At 38.1% G+C, this 14,896-nt stretch overlaps 1 protein-coding gene and 1 long non-coding RNA gene across 2 annotated transcripts; one reads left to right on the top strand and one right to left on the bottom strand.

The window, feature by feature from the left end:
* Positions 1–5,999: 5,999 nt before the first annotated feature.
* LOC122314961 (UDP-glycosyltransferase 92A1-like) lies at positions 6,000–7,917 on the bottom strand. The gene is made up of 2 exons (XM_043130621.1): positions 7,814–7,917; positions 6,000–7,716 (listed from the first exon to the last, which is right to left on the bottom strand). Exon 2 carries the CDS (start codon positions 7,654–7,656, stop codon positions 6,103–6,105), a length of 1,554 nt encoding a protein of 517 aa, XP_042986555.1. The 5' UTR covers positions 7,657–7,716; positions 7,814–7,917; the 3' UTR covers positions 6,000–6,102.
* On the top strand, positions 7,486–11,300 carry LOC122314969. The gene is made up of 3 exons (XR_006243920.1): positions 7,486–7,620; positions 7,764–8,008; positions 8,910–11,300. It is a non-coding gene; the product is annotated as an uncharacterized LOC122314969 (long non-coding RNA).
* The last annotated feature ends 3,596 nt before the right edge of the window (positions 11,301–14,896 follow it).

Raw genomic sequence — 14,896 nt, 5'->3', positions numbered from 1 at the left:
GCGGATTGTCGAGCGCACATCGAGCGTTCAACTTTGCTTGACTTCGCTCAAGCAGCCAAAAGCCTCCGCTCACTATCGAGCGGCAGTCAAGCGTTTGAATCTGCTAGAATTCGTTCTAGCGGCCAAAAGCCTCTGCTCGAGCGATCTTGTAAATCTGCAATATGAAATTTTGCAAGTCATCAGGCTTTGATTGAGTTGAGTGCATCTTCTAAAGACTTGTGTGCTAGAACGTTGAATATAGAAGTTTTGGATTGTATGAAATAGAAAATTGCTATAATATTGTTTAACATCATGGTTCATCTAACTGTTCATTTGCCACATCGCCATTTTTCAACATCATGGTTCACCTAACCATTCATTTGCCACATGAGACTTGTCTTATAGAACCAGTTCAGTATAGATGGATGTATCCCATTGAACGATTTCTTAAGAATCTGAAACTCATAGTGAGAAACAAGGCCCGCCCAAAAGGATCAATTCTAGAAACATATATTGACAATGAGTAGCATACATTATGTTCCAAATACTTCCATGGAGTTGACGCGAGATTTGATCGGCCAAAAATAAACTTTGATGTTGACCAAGCAAGACAACGAAATGGGTTTTCTGTATTTTTTCAACAAGTACATCCACTTGGTGCGGTGTGGTTATAATTTGTGTCAAAAAGAGTTCAAGAAAGCTTAGTAGTACATGTTGAAAAATTGCCCTAAGATATAGAGCCATTTGAAGTAAGTTGTCATTATTATTTGTTAATTAATATTGTGATTCACTTTAAAAAATTATAAGAATATAAATTATTTGGTAATCTTCAATTTTAGTGATCTTATTAACGTGCTCAATGAACTCAGAGTAGATGATATAAACCAGAAACATGAAGAGGAGTTCCCAAAATAGTTTGAACAACGGATAACGACATTACAGATGTAAATTTGGATTACCAAAAAAAATATACCGATTGCTTATTTTTATACATTTATGCTTTATTCAATATGTAGGTTGTACAAATGCATGAACATAATCCAAACGATATATTGGATGAATTGTATGCATTGGCGTGTGCCCCCTCGAGACATGTTGTTTGATATTCTACATGTATTTTTCGAGGAAGTAGGTATCACACAATTGATCGGTAATGCTTTAGGAAAATACAAAATAGTGGTGTCCTAGTCGAAGGAAGTCATGACAAAGAAAACATTAATTTTTATGGGATTATTGTTGATATAATTGGAATGAAATATTTGGGGGAGCTTGTGGTGTATCTGTTTAAGTTGATTGGTGGGATTTAAGCAATCTTCAAAGGGGAGTCCATGATGATGAATATTTTTTTAAGTATTAATACATTAAAAAAATGGTATGAAGATGATCTATTTATTTTGACTTCCCAAGAATCTCAAGTATTCTACTTAGATGATACTGAGTTAAGAAATTAATGGAGAGAAGGACAAAAGTTTTCTCAAAAAAATATATATGATTTTATCCCTGAGGCGAAAGGACAAGATGTGTTCGAACATAATCCCTCTACTCAAGAAGCATACCAAGAGAGTCAACATGTCTTTAACTTGTTTGTAGATTTGAGACTGAAATTGTTGATGAGATAGTTGAGTAAAATGTTGAGTCATCTAAAGTATCTACACATGCTGAAGGAGAATGGTAAAATGAAACTGATACAAATGATTGACCAATTTTGTGTTCACATTCCCATCTCCACTTGTTCCTAACTTCCTGTCTAACTCACTACTAGAGAATGACTCCACAAAACAAGGTAAAAATATAATAGTCATTTTGTTTCAATTAAGGTCATAAAATAGACATATTACATCGTTTCTAACCATGATTTACTTCTTTTCTACAACAAATATTATATTTTATAGAGTTAACAATACAATATTGTCAATGTTAAGGCACTACTAGAAGTGTGATGATGGAAAAATATCATAAAGTGGGTAAAATGAAGGTTAACATTCTTGACGAGCACACTTGAGGCGAAGGACAACCAGCAGCTTGGCTTGCATCACATGTGGGTTCTCTTACACGAACTTATGCACTTTGGCTACAAGTTCATGGCAAAAACTCCTCCAAAATGTGAAATAGCTTATCAACAAGCATTGTTTGGTCATGTTTAAATATTTGATTTATATTAATATTATTTAATATGTATGCAAAATTTAGAGTATTCTGGGTGATAATATCTTTGTATATATATTTTTTCAAAAACAATTTCGAATTAAATTTTGGTTGGAGAGAGGAACGTAAGATTGTCGATGAGCTTATATGTAATACATTCCGTAAATATAAGGCAAGGTATAATGAACATATAATAAGTTTAAGAACAAGGAAGATACATGCCAACATCATTTTCAGGATGTCTGATCTTTCGAATGGGAAAACTTTTGTAACATGTTTGAGGATCTATATAAGGTATAATTAACTGAATATTTTTACATGTTCTATTTATAATTTTTGTTTCCTAATATTTACAACTTCTATGTAAGGACGAAGTTCTATAAACAAAACAAATAGATTGAAGTTGAAGATTCATCATGCAAGTTCAAGATCTTTTCATCGCCTCTCTAAGAAATTAATAATGCTATTTTATTTTTTTCTTGTATACAGTTTGTTATTTGGAGGTGTTATAATGACTTTATATCTCAACAAATGTCTCTTGTAGTAAGAGTACTCAAATGTCAATTATGATCTGACAAAATTATATATTGCATCATAAACTAATCCTAATGGAAAGTGGACTCATCCCGATATCTGTGAAAATTATGTAAGTAGTATAATTTGTTTTAATTAAATATATTTGAATATTTGTGATGATATTAATTTTTTCTCTTGTGTGTAGGATAAAATGTTTGTCATACGTGTTGAATCTGCTTCAGATCAAAATTCTTCAACAAGTGATATTGAAATTTTTACACAAGTTCTAGGTCAACATTCAAGGGTTTGCGTCGTTATGTAAAGCCTTCTAACTCTTCTTCATCGTTCGAGTTTGCCACTAACACCTCTATAGTATTAGAGAATGCAAATTTAAAAATCAAAGAATTGATTATAAGACAACATGAGTTAAAGGCTTAATTGGCGAAACAAGCAGACAAGGAGATGTGCATGCAACAACAAGAAGAGTTCGGGAGAGGGGTGCAACTCCAAATGCAGATGCTTATGTAATAGTTCAGGCCTCTAAATAACTAATTTACATTATACATACAGATTTTGGGATTTATTTCTATATGAGGAACACTAGTACCACTGTTTTATTTATTTAGTTTGCACTTATTAGATTACTTTTGTGGGTATTGAACAAATTTTAATGTATTTTTTTAAGATATTATGTATGTATATTTGATTTTTTATTATTGGGTAAAATAAAATAGCTACCGTCCAAATAGAATAAGTAAAACCATTTGAATATTGATATAGAACATTCAAATGGTTTTATATCGATTGGACGTTTTTTGGTCGTTCGAACAGAATAAGTAAAACTGTTTGAACATTGATACAAAACATTTGATATCGAATGACTTTATCAATGTCAAAATTGTTTGAATGCCAATGGTGAAATGTTCGAACATTATACGTAAAACTAGTCAAACATTAATACATAATGTTTAATATTGATCGATCACTCACGAAAGATGTGTTTGAACATATTTGGCATTCGAACGGCAACTTTGTACCATTCACATGTGATCCAGGGACTAAATTCAAGCCTCCCAAAAATAATATTCCATTTGAACGTGATTGAATGGTTTTGCTCAAATTCATCTCAAAAGATTTTTTTTGAGACACTGTTATTGAAATGATTTTGGGACGATATTTTTTCATCCCAAGATATATTTTAGGATGAAATCATTATCTTTTGTGACAAAATTTCTCAAAAACCACTTTGTTGTAGTGCATTGGCTTAAACCCCGAACATAGAGTTGAAATTACTATTATATTTTTATTAAGATTAAAAAAATGTGAAATTATGGAAGACAAAACAAATTAGGTTCATGTAATGTTGGACTTCAGACCATTTTTATGGGTATTGCAAATGTCAGTTAGAAGTTAATGGCAAATGATAGATTCTCCATTTTATATTATAATTATAAATTAGAATAATTTTGATTAGGGTAATCGATAATTGTATGTATTAAAAGTATATTCCTGGCCCAATCCTTACATTTGAGCCCATAAGCTCGTAAGAAATAAAAACCCAGCCATAAAAGTTTCATTTTGGTGTTGTGAGTGAGAATTAGGCCCAGTGTGTGGGAAAATACCATGTATACTTTTAGAGTAGTGCTTTGGATCAATTAAATGAAAGCTAAATTTATATGTTTTCCTTCTAGTGGGGTAGAGCCCAAATAGTTTGATCAAGGGAGTCTGATTTTGCTACAATATGCATTTGTGTATTTCTGGCCCAGCCCGTGCGTCTGAGCCCATAGCTCATCAGAAATAAAAATCCAGCGATAAAGTTTCACTTTAAACGACACCGTTTGTTGCAAGGAGTGAAAATCCCTCCTCATTTCCCCTCCTGCGCCGCCCCCCGTCTCTTCACTGCCATTTTTCCTCTCGACCGCTCTCTCTCTCTCTCTCTCTATACCCATAGCTTGGTTGAAACAGTGCGTTCCAACGTATCCCACAACCACGCCCGTTCGTCGAGAGGCCATAATAGCCACCGTAGCCCATGCCCATGCCTACCGTTTCCCCTTCTTCGAGAGGCCATAACAACCACCATAGCCTATGCCTGCACCACTGTCATCGCCTCCTTCATTTCCCCTCCTGCGTTGCCCCCTTTCTCTCTGATCACGGCATTTTTCCTCTCCACAATGGTTGGGTCTTTACACGTTGCCTATCATCACACCGGCCACGGTTCTGCGATGCCATCCTTCCAGCCACGACGCCTTCGTGAAGAGCAGATCTCTCTCTCTCTCTCTCTCTCTCTCCAGTTTTCCCTTTTCTCCCTCTGTGCCATCGTAGCCCCATGAACCGATCTTACCTGGGATCGCAAATCCCAAGTTTGGTTGGGTTGGGTTTATATGTGGGAGTTGAATAAAGATGGTCTGGGTTTGTGATTCTCTCTGCCCCCTTCTCAGCTGGGTTGGGTTTTTGGCTGGGAGTTGAACGAAGGTGTTCTGGATTTGTGATTCTTTCTGCAAAAATTTTATGTACAGTTTTTTTTTTTTTTTGTGTATTTTTTATACCCTTCAGTGATACGATGGATTGAATATTAAAAAAAAATTAATCCAACCAGTACAAAAGTACGGAAAAATGATTATACTTTGAATTGCTCTTCTTTCTATTGCGGTGTTCTGGGTGATTGTAGCGATTTGGTCTTCAACGATAGACTCGGTTAGAAAGTAATTAGACAGGGTTAAAGAAGTAAATTTGTAGAAAAAACAAAACCAATAAAAAGGACAAAACGGGAAAATGATAAATGTAGAGGGATAAAATTGCAAACAAAATTTGGAAAAAATTTCTACTCATCTACTGATAGACGACAACTATAGGCAAATAGAAAGGGTCAAAGATGTAAATTTATCAGTAAAATAAAAGGACAAAAACGTAAACTTCTAAATTGAAGAAAAGCAAGGACAAGTTAAAAAGAAAGAGCAAGAATGAAGAGGAACAGAATAATAAATAAATTACTGCTAATTAGTACGACGAATTTATTAATCGTATTAATAGTCGTACTAATTTAATTGCTGCTAAGTAGTAAGACTAATTTATTAATCGTATTAATAGTCCTATTAATTTAATTGCTGCTAATTAATACAATTAATTTATAACAGTGTCACAAATTAGTCGTACTAATAAGCAGCAATTTATTTATTAGAATAATGTTATATATAATCATTTTTATACATTCTTTATATACTTCACTGATATGATTGGTTGGATTAATTTTCTTTTAATACACAACCAATCATATCATTAGAGTGCACAAAAGAATCCGTAAAAATGACTGCACATAAAATTTTCCTATTCATTATTTCATATGTAACAGGTCGAGCAGTATCAATGCAATTCCACCAACTATATATATCAATCACCTTCAGAACACGAGACCATTTTTGACAAAGAAAGAAAGGACACGAGCTGGCGATCCTTGATCAGAAACTAAACTATTTTCTCTGAAATATTTGAACCAAGTTGATTGCCCGTGAGTGCTCCTCTCTTGGAAACAATCGTCCTAATAAAGTCATCCATTGCCTTCACCGAAGACCCCTGTTCCTCTCCCTCTTTTCTTATTGCCGACCTTATCTGCTCTCTAACCTCGGCTGCCTTCTTCCTCATATCCTTGCCTTTGCCCTTTTCGTCCATAACCAATTCTACGACCCTCTTCACCTCCTTCGCTTCAATCACGCTTTGATGCCCTCTTGTCAGCTCCACACTCAAACCCATCTCCTCCGTCAGCATCTTTGAATTGTATGCCTGCTCGGCTGCCATTGGCCACCCTATAATAGGCACGCCCTGGCTTAAGCTCTCCAATATCGAGTTCCACCCGCAATGACTCAGAAAAGCTCCGGTCGACTTGTGGGCAAGAATATCCAACTGTGGTGCCCAGTTTCTGACTAACAAACCTCGTTTGTTTTCCCTGATCCGTTCTTCAAATCCTTCTGGCAACCACTCCGCTCTGAATTCTCCATTAATGTCGAAACCAAGGGGTGGCCTTATCACCCAAATGAAAGATTTTGCACTGTCCTCCAAGCCTTTAGCTAATTGCATCATTTGGGACGCACCAATGGTGTTCTGAGAACCAAAAGAAATGTAAAGAATTGAATCAGCACCCTTCAAATCAAGCCACTCGAGGCATTTTTCTGGAGGTACTCCGGATTTTTTCCCGGCATGTTGTCCGGAAATACTTGATGAATGTGAGGAGGACGGCTTTTTAAGAGCTGCTTGGGGAAGAAGAGGACCTATAGTCCAAACGGGAAGTCGCAGATATTTTCTGAGAAGATCCAGGCCAAAAGGTTCAATTTCCTCGACTGTGTTACACAGCCACCCTGAAGACTCCAAGCAACGCGAAATCTGTGGCTGCATAAATGTAGACCACATGTCCGTGCCATCCGCAACTCTCAAGTATTGGTGCAATTGAGAGCGATGGAAGCGATAACTTTCAGGAAACCCCGGCAGCTTGAACTCGTCGGAATCTGTGGAACGATGTGGGAGGTTAAGCCACAGAGAGACGTAGGTCATGGTGCCGTAGGCTCCACCGGTGGAGAATGTAATGTGCATGGCGCCCACACTCTTTGCAACATCGACAGCCCACCCAAAAAACACGTCTGAAATTATACAAAGCGGAGGCCGCCCTTCTTGGTCAATCATATCATGGAGAACGTGCAAAAGTGGATCTTTAAGACTTACCGATGCATGAAAAAGGTTTATCATTTTGTTTAGAGACAAGTTCTCGGTATTCTCAGTGTTGGGTGGTAAGTCGTGGGCAGAGCTGCAGAAGGGGAGCTCGACAAAGCGGATGCTGGAATGGGATGGGGAATTAGTGTCGTCAACAGAAACAGGAGAACGTCGGAGGTACTGGATATTGAGCTTGGTGCTGGCAATGGTGATGGTGAAGCCGGTTCTTTGTTGAATCTGCCTTGCCAATGCTAGGAATGGTATGAGATGGCCATGGGCAAGGTAAGGTAGCATTACAATATATTCATCGGAGGCCATACCCGCAAACTCTAGATCTCTTTTAGAGTTGGCTGCATGCAGTATCTAGGTAGTGTTGATCTGAAAGCCGTAATAATAACTTTTAATTGGCTTAATTTGGTGATCAGGTAAGAAAAAGCTTCACGAGGAATAAAGGAACAAATGGAAAGCTGCAAACCTGATCTTTTGTTGTCTTGTGCTCTTCTTCTGTTGCGTCTCCATCTACAGAAAAAGTTGGTGCTAATTAGCAAATGCACAGAAAAAGTTGTGGTCAGGCTTTTTCGTTAATAATGGCGTCTGACCTTTTCGTTTCGAGCATGTGAATTTGCTATCAATGGGCCGGGCCGGGTCGGGGAAGTCGATTACGTGGAATGTGAGCATCACTTCACTCTTGCCGACATTAAGATTTAAGAGATTGTTAGGATTTAAAAAATGTTTTATTTTATTTTATCTTATTATTATAATTTTTTTAAATTTTTATATAAGATATAATAAATAATTTAATTTTTTTAAAACTCAATTTAATTTTTTAAAATTTTAAAATAATAATAATATTAAAAAGTAATATTATAATAATATTTTATTTAATTTTTAATTTTTATCTAAAACTATCTCACTATCTAAACGAGCATTAAAGAAGATGCAAACCTAACTACTACCCAAGTTGTACATGCTCTACCATGCATGGCTGGCTATTTAAATTGTAGGTGCTTTCTAAGTTATTATTTTTCTATTAACAACTATCAATAAATGGTGTGAAATGAGATTTTTTCTCTTGGGCAGAGGCTTAGAATATAGGCCCAAATACATGGAAGGCTCAGACCAACCGAGCAGTCCATTGGCCCATGAAGGGCCCTCGGCCCCTAAAAAAGGAGAACAAGGGACATGCCACCCTTACCTCCCCAAACGTCGCTTAGCCCTAGAAAGCCTTTACAAGAAGGTAGTCGGTAAATAAGAGGAGCCCATGATCTCCCGACAACTGGTAGGGCGAAACTTATGGACTATGCTTGCCGTTAAGCAGAGGGGACAGGAAGCCACGCCGCATTAAATGGACATGACTAAAAGATTGCTAAGAGGACACATCCTCCTGACATTAAGCATAGGCACCTGACCCTAAGGACCGTGTATAAAAGGCGAATCCCCAAATATTAAGAATTCTCTTTAAACTCTCTGCATACTTGCACTAAACTTTAAAATGATACTGAATTTGACATTAAAAACTCCCTGACAACCACCACGGCCCCTATTTAACGGTGTTTTCTTTGTGTCTGCAGGCCCAAGATCGAATACCTGAGTTGTTGAGAGTCTGACCCAAAGGTATGTGAAACATGACATTAACAGTGGTGCCATATATGAGATCTCTATAGACTTTACGTGTCCCTCGTATGCATTCGAAAACCCGTTCTCAGATAGCTCATGAGCAGGAGGAAGCAACATCGATAAATATGGAAGCAACAATCATGGCAAGGAAAGTGCAAGGAAGGAGAAAGAGACACTTAATGGAACCGCAGATGCACGACAAGATGACACTACACCAAACGAGTGTGTAGGCCCTAGTCATACTAGATGGGGGACTAGCGACTCCAAAAGCAAATCATCGAGAGCCTCCATTTTAGCCATCCTCTGTCCAACTAAGCCAATATTTCCTACGTGAACAACCAAAAACCAGCCCCTATTTTTATACTATGCAAACAAAGCAAGTTTCTTGCTCAGCCCACAATTGCGCACAGCTGCAGCACCACCATCGGAAGGTTCTCACGTTGCCGAACGTTTTGTGGAGACACAGATGAACCCCCATGCCCAACCTCCACCCCTCTCGGTTCCTCCCTCACTTTAGTTTCTCTCTTCTTCTCTCTCCACGTTGTCTCTTCTTTCCCCCTCCATTATAACATAGACCTTCTAGTGTTATTAATAGGATTATTTTTATTTACGATGATTTTATATTATAGTACTAAGACAGGATAGATGTTTGAGTGTTGAGATCATATTTAGGTTTAATCTTATAGTTGATTGGAAAAATTAGGTGGGAATCAATTATTTATAAAGTGATGATATTTTAGGGTTTCGAGGATTGGTAGACATTAAGGAAAAATATAGAATTTTATATCTCATGTTTTTAATTACAAAGTATGTGTTCAATTGAAAATTTACGAAAGTTAAATGACTATTTTATAGATGATGATTACTTTTGTTTAGTACTATTGTGAAGAAATTCTGAAAAGTTAAGAAGTTCAGGTAAGTGGGGTTCCTATGTTAGACTTTGTATAAAAGAAAAATGAATTAACGTTGGTTGATAAAAATGTGCATGATATGTTTTGAAAAGAAAATACGAAAAACAATGGTAGTTATGTGTTTCTACATTACTCATGAAATCTATATGAAAGAAAATTGGTTTCTGACATGATTGGTGTAGATATGAGCTACATTTTGACATGTTTTTAAAATGTGAAAAAGAGCGAACATGAAATATGAAATTTTTTTTGTACATGTTATATGAAAAAGTTCTGAATCTCTACTGAACATGTGAAAAAGATGAAAAAAGATGTGTAGTTCTGAATATGAATAAAAACTCTGTGATACAATATTAATAGTTGGTATTAGAGCAAAGTCAAATATGGTGGTAAGTAGGGACGATGGTAGAGTCCCGCCTGATGATTCCTGGCACATAAGAGTTGTGGGGATGGTGGTAACCAGGGACGGTGGTAGAGTCTTGCCTACAATGCTTTAATAGGTACCCTCTATAGTCAGTCTTCGAATATGAACAATTGGTTTTTTATTATGAAAAGATTGAAAAGTCACTTTGATTTTTCGATAATACATTTTGAGATGTGCATATAAAAATGAAATGTATTTTTTCTGCATACTGAATTTTTTGAAAAGGCTCATGTTTACACATTAGTATATGTATTTTACTTACTGAGTTATTGATAACTCACCCTTTATCTTGATAACATTTTTCAGATGATGTGGATGAACTAACTGGGGGCCAGGAATAGAAATTGGAGTTTGGCAAGCTCAGAATAGAGAGTCGACTACCTAAGGGTACCAATGCTAGTAGAAGGGTTCGTTGATTATTTAGATTTCTTTATGATATTTGTGGTTTAGTGAGATGTATTAAATTATCAATTTATTATTATAGAGTTATAGGAAGATTGTGGAAAACATGGATTTATGTTATTTGATTATTACTTTGATGATCATGTGGAGGGATTTAAGTTTTAAGTTGAGAAAGATGAATTTATGTTTGTTTTGAAACCTTTGGAGATTTTATTTATATTGGGAGATATGATTATAGATGATAGGTAGTAATTCTCCGACCCAGCCAGGTACGAGGCGTTACAGAAGGAGAAGGTGTAGGGCATCCTCTCACCCCTACCTGAGTGTGCCCCAGCAGATGGCGTGGACTGTGACGAGTACACACTCCGGAAGGTGGAGCTGAACAAGCCGCTAAAACTGATCTTGCTGAATCTAAGCCGCTTGAAAGCCACTACTAGGATCGACATTGAGATAACCCTTGAGATGAGGGCTGCTATGTAGCAGCTCGTCGTGGAGCACCAGCATGCCTTTGCCTGGAGTCACAAGGATATGCCAAGAATCGACTTCGAGACCATGCAATATCACTTGAGTGTGGACCCCAAAGCTAACGGGGAGCAGCAGAAATGTAAGAGCTTCAGTGAGAGAAGAATGTCGCCATCATCAAAGAAGTCGACTGATTACTTACGGCAGGATTGATATGGGAAGCTCACTACCCAGATTGGCTATCCAACGTAGTGCTGGTAAAGAAGCGAAGTGGCAAATGGAGTATGTGTGTGGACTTCACTGACCTGATCGTTGACTCCACGGTGGGTCATCACATGCTGAGCTTTAGGGATGCTTACTCTGGATACAACCAAATCCGTATGAACCCAGACAATGAGGCGAATATGTCGTTTATCATCGACCAAGGGTTATACTATTACTCCTCCATGCCATTCGGATTGAAGAATGTGGGGGCCACCTACCAACAGTTAGTTATTCATATGATCAAGGATCAAATTGGGAGAAATATGAAGGTCTACATGGATGACCTACTAATCAAAAGTAGAACTCTTAGCAGCACTTGGATGACCTCCAAGAAACCTTCGCAGTGTTGAGGCAGTACCAGATCAAATTGAACCCGGTGAAGTGTGCTTTTGGCATGGATTTCGGGAAGTTCCTAGGCTTTATTGTCTCAGAACGAGGAATCAACCCAGAGAATGTCGATATGCCTACCCCTCAGAGCATAAACAAAGTCCAGAAGCTCGTAGTCCGAGTAATGACCCTTAATCGTTGTGTCAAGGTCCATCAACACGATACACCATAGCTGACAGCATTCTATATAAAAGGGGATATTCCATGCCCATCTTGAGATGTATCTCATTCGAGAAAGCCCAATGTGTGTTAGTAGAAATACATGAGGGGATTTGCAGCAACCACTCTAATGCAGGTGGGGTACTACTGGCCTCGTGCCCTAAAAGATGCCGAGGAATACATGTGGAATTGCAAAAAATGTAAAGAATACTCCAGGGTGCCCCATCGCCCATCGGAAAAGCTGACGTCACTCATCTCACCCTGGCCCTTCACTTGGTGGGTGGTTGACCTAGTAGGTCCCCTTCCCCCAGGCAAAGGAGGAGTAAAGTTCTTGGTGGTTATGGTAGAGTACTTCACCAAGTGGGGGGAGGCTGAGGCATTGGCGATGATCATCAGGTTCAGTGTCCCCCGCATCATCATCTTGGACAAGGAGACCACTTTTGGGACTTAGGAATTAGGTTCTGATATTTGTCCCCAGGACACCACTAGTCCAATGGGTAGGTAGAGGTAACCAACAAGACCCAAATGGGGATACTCAAGAAGAAACTCAATGACAGGAAAGGCACTTGGGTAAAGGAGTTTCATGCAATCCTGTGGGTGTACCGGGTCACGATGAGGATGCCAACGGGAGAAACCTTGTTCAACCTAGCCTACAACCACGAAGTGATGCCACTGAACAAAGTTGAGATCCCCACCTACAGGGTACAACTCTTCAAACAAGACTCCAATGACGAATGACTCAACGAGCAGCTTGAACTATTGGAGGAAGTCAGGCTCGAAGTAGAAGTGATTACAGCCACTTACAAAAGGAGGGCGGAGTGATGCTTCAAAAAAAGAGTATGCCTGAGATCATTTGTGACGCTCCCAACTCCCACATACGGATACGTGGAAATTGAGGCATCGGGATTATGACAACACAAGTGACACATCCCATCATCAAGTGTCAAATGTGTGTACATGCAACAAGTGTACAAAAAAAATCACATAGTGGATAATAAAAGTCTTATAACTAAGTACCAGAATTTTTGTTTAAATACAACTTGTTTAAATCACACATAATAAAATATTACAAGTCTTAGATATTGTTTCAAAATCAAATGACAATACATAAAAACTAGTAGAGATAACTTTTAACATAAAAGGCTCCAAGTCAAAACTCTGGCAGAGCCGTCTCCTTGGGCTCAGCCTCCTCCTCAACATCTGCATCAAAATCTACGGTACCAAAATGGTGCCGTAAGTAATAATCCAAGACTTGAGATTGATATGGAATAACTTAGAGGTATTTATGAAACTAGTGAAAGTGAGGGTTGGTTGTGGGGGGCGGAGGAAACGGTGGTAGAATTGAAAAACAGCCAAAACGGAATTGAGCTTGAGGGGCTGCTTTGGCAACAGATCGGAGTTGGAAATGGATGGTTTAGAATGGCAAGAGATCGATGATGAAACTGTGAAGAGATGGTGGCCGGAGGTGGAATGATGACCGTGAAATGGCCCAAAAGCCGTGCGGCTTGGAGGAGCTCTTGGGGGCAAACGGTGGCTCGGATGGAGGTGAAATTTGGTGGGGATGTTCACTGGTCAGAGGGGATGAAATCTGGGTGGGTGGTGTTGTACACGGGGGCGGCTGGCTGTAGGTTTGGGCTGTTGAAGGCAAACTGCGAAAATGGAGGGGGAGAGAGAGACTTCGTGCGTGCTGGAGGAAACCGGAGGAAAAGAGAAGAAAAAAGAAAGAAAAAGAGAAAGAAATAGAAAGGAGAAAAAGAAATAAGATCCAGTCCTCACTTCTGGAGTCCAGAAACTGATTCGACGAAAATATCTTTAAAAGCTATTAATCGAATAAATAATTTAAACAGCATATCTACCTAAAATAAAATAAATAACTAGTTAATACTAACAACATAATTTTAAATCCAAAAACAAACTAAAATAAATTACATAACAATTTAAACTCAAAACAATAATTAATATTAAGAAAGGTTTATAAAATAATTTTTACAGCTAAATAAATTTAATTAAAATACAATAAATTAAAATAAAAGAATCAATATTTCAATGTGCATGGCGCGCACACTCTTTGTAACATCAACAGCCCACCCAAAAAACACGCCTGAAATTATACAAAGCGGAGGCCGCCCTTCTTGGTCAATCATATCATGGAGAACGTGCAAAAGTGGATCTTTGAGACTCACCGATGCATGAAAAAGGTTTATCATTTTGTTTAGAGACAAGTTCTCGGTATTCTCAGTGTTGGGTGGTAAGTCGTGGGCAGAGCTGCAGAAGGGGAGCTCGACAAAGCGGATGCTAGAATGGGATGGGGAATTAGAGTCGTCGACAGAAACAAAAGAACGTCGGGGGTACTGGATATTGAGCTTGGTGCTGGTAATGGTGATGGTGAAGCCGGTTGTTTGTTGAATCTGCCTTGCCAATGCTAGGAATGGTATGAGATGGCCATGGGCAAGGTAAGGTACGTAGCATTACAATATATTCATCGGAGGCCATACCCGCAAACTCTCGATCTCTTTTGGAATTGGCTGCATGCAGTATCTAGGTGGTGGTGATCTGAAAGCAGTAATAATAACTTTTAATTGGCTTAATTTGGTGATCAGGTTAGAAAAAGATTCACGAGCAATAAAGGAACAAATGGAAAGCTGGCAAACCTTCAGATCTTTTATTGTCTCGTGTTTCTTTTTCTGTTGCGTGTCTATCTTCAGAAAAAGTTGGTGCTAATTAGCAAATGCACAGAAAACGTTGTTGTCAGGCTTTTTCGTTAATAAAGGCGTCTGACTATTTTTGTTTCGAGCATGTGAATTTGCTATCAATGGGCCGGGCTGGGGAAGTCGATTACGTGGAATGTGAGCATCACTCTTGCCGACATTAAAGGATTGTTAAGATTTAAAAAGTGTTTTATTTTATTTTATCTTATTATTATAATTTTTTT

This window comes from Carya illinoinensis, chromosome 1 (genome assembly GCF_018687715.1).
Source record: "Carya illinoinensis cultivar Pawnee chromosome 1, C.illinoinensisPawnee_v1, whole genome shotgun sequence".
Taxonomy (NCBI): Eukaryota; Viridiplantae; Streptophyta; class Magnoliopsida; order Fagales; family Juglandaceae; genus Carya; species Carya illinoinensis.
The sequence above is the reverse complement of the archived record's forward strand: the minus strand, read 5'-3'. Positions and strand labels throughout refer to the sequence as shown.

Bases quoted from the DNA above. Each gene is read 5' to 3' on its own strand.
- LOC122314961 (XM_043130621.1), bottom strand. From the start codon at position 7,656: ATGGCCTCCGATGAATATATTGTAATGCTACCTTACCTTGCCCATGGC.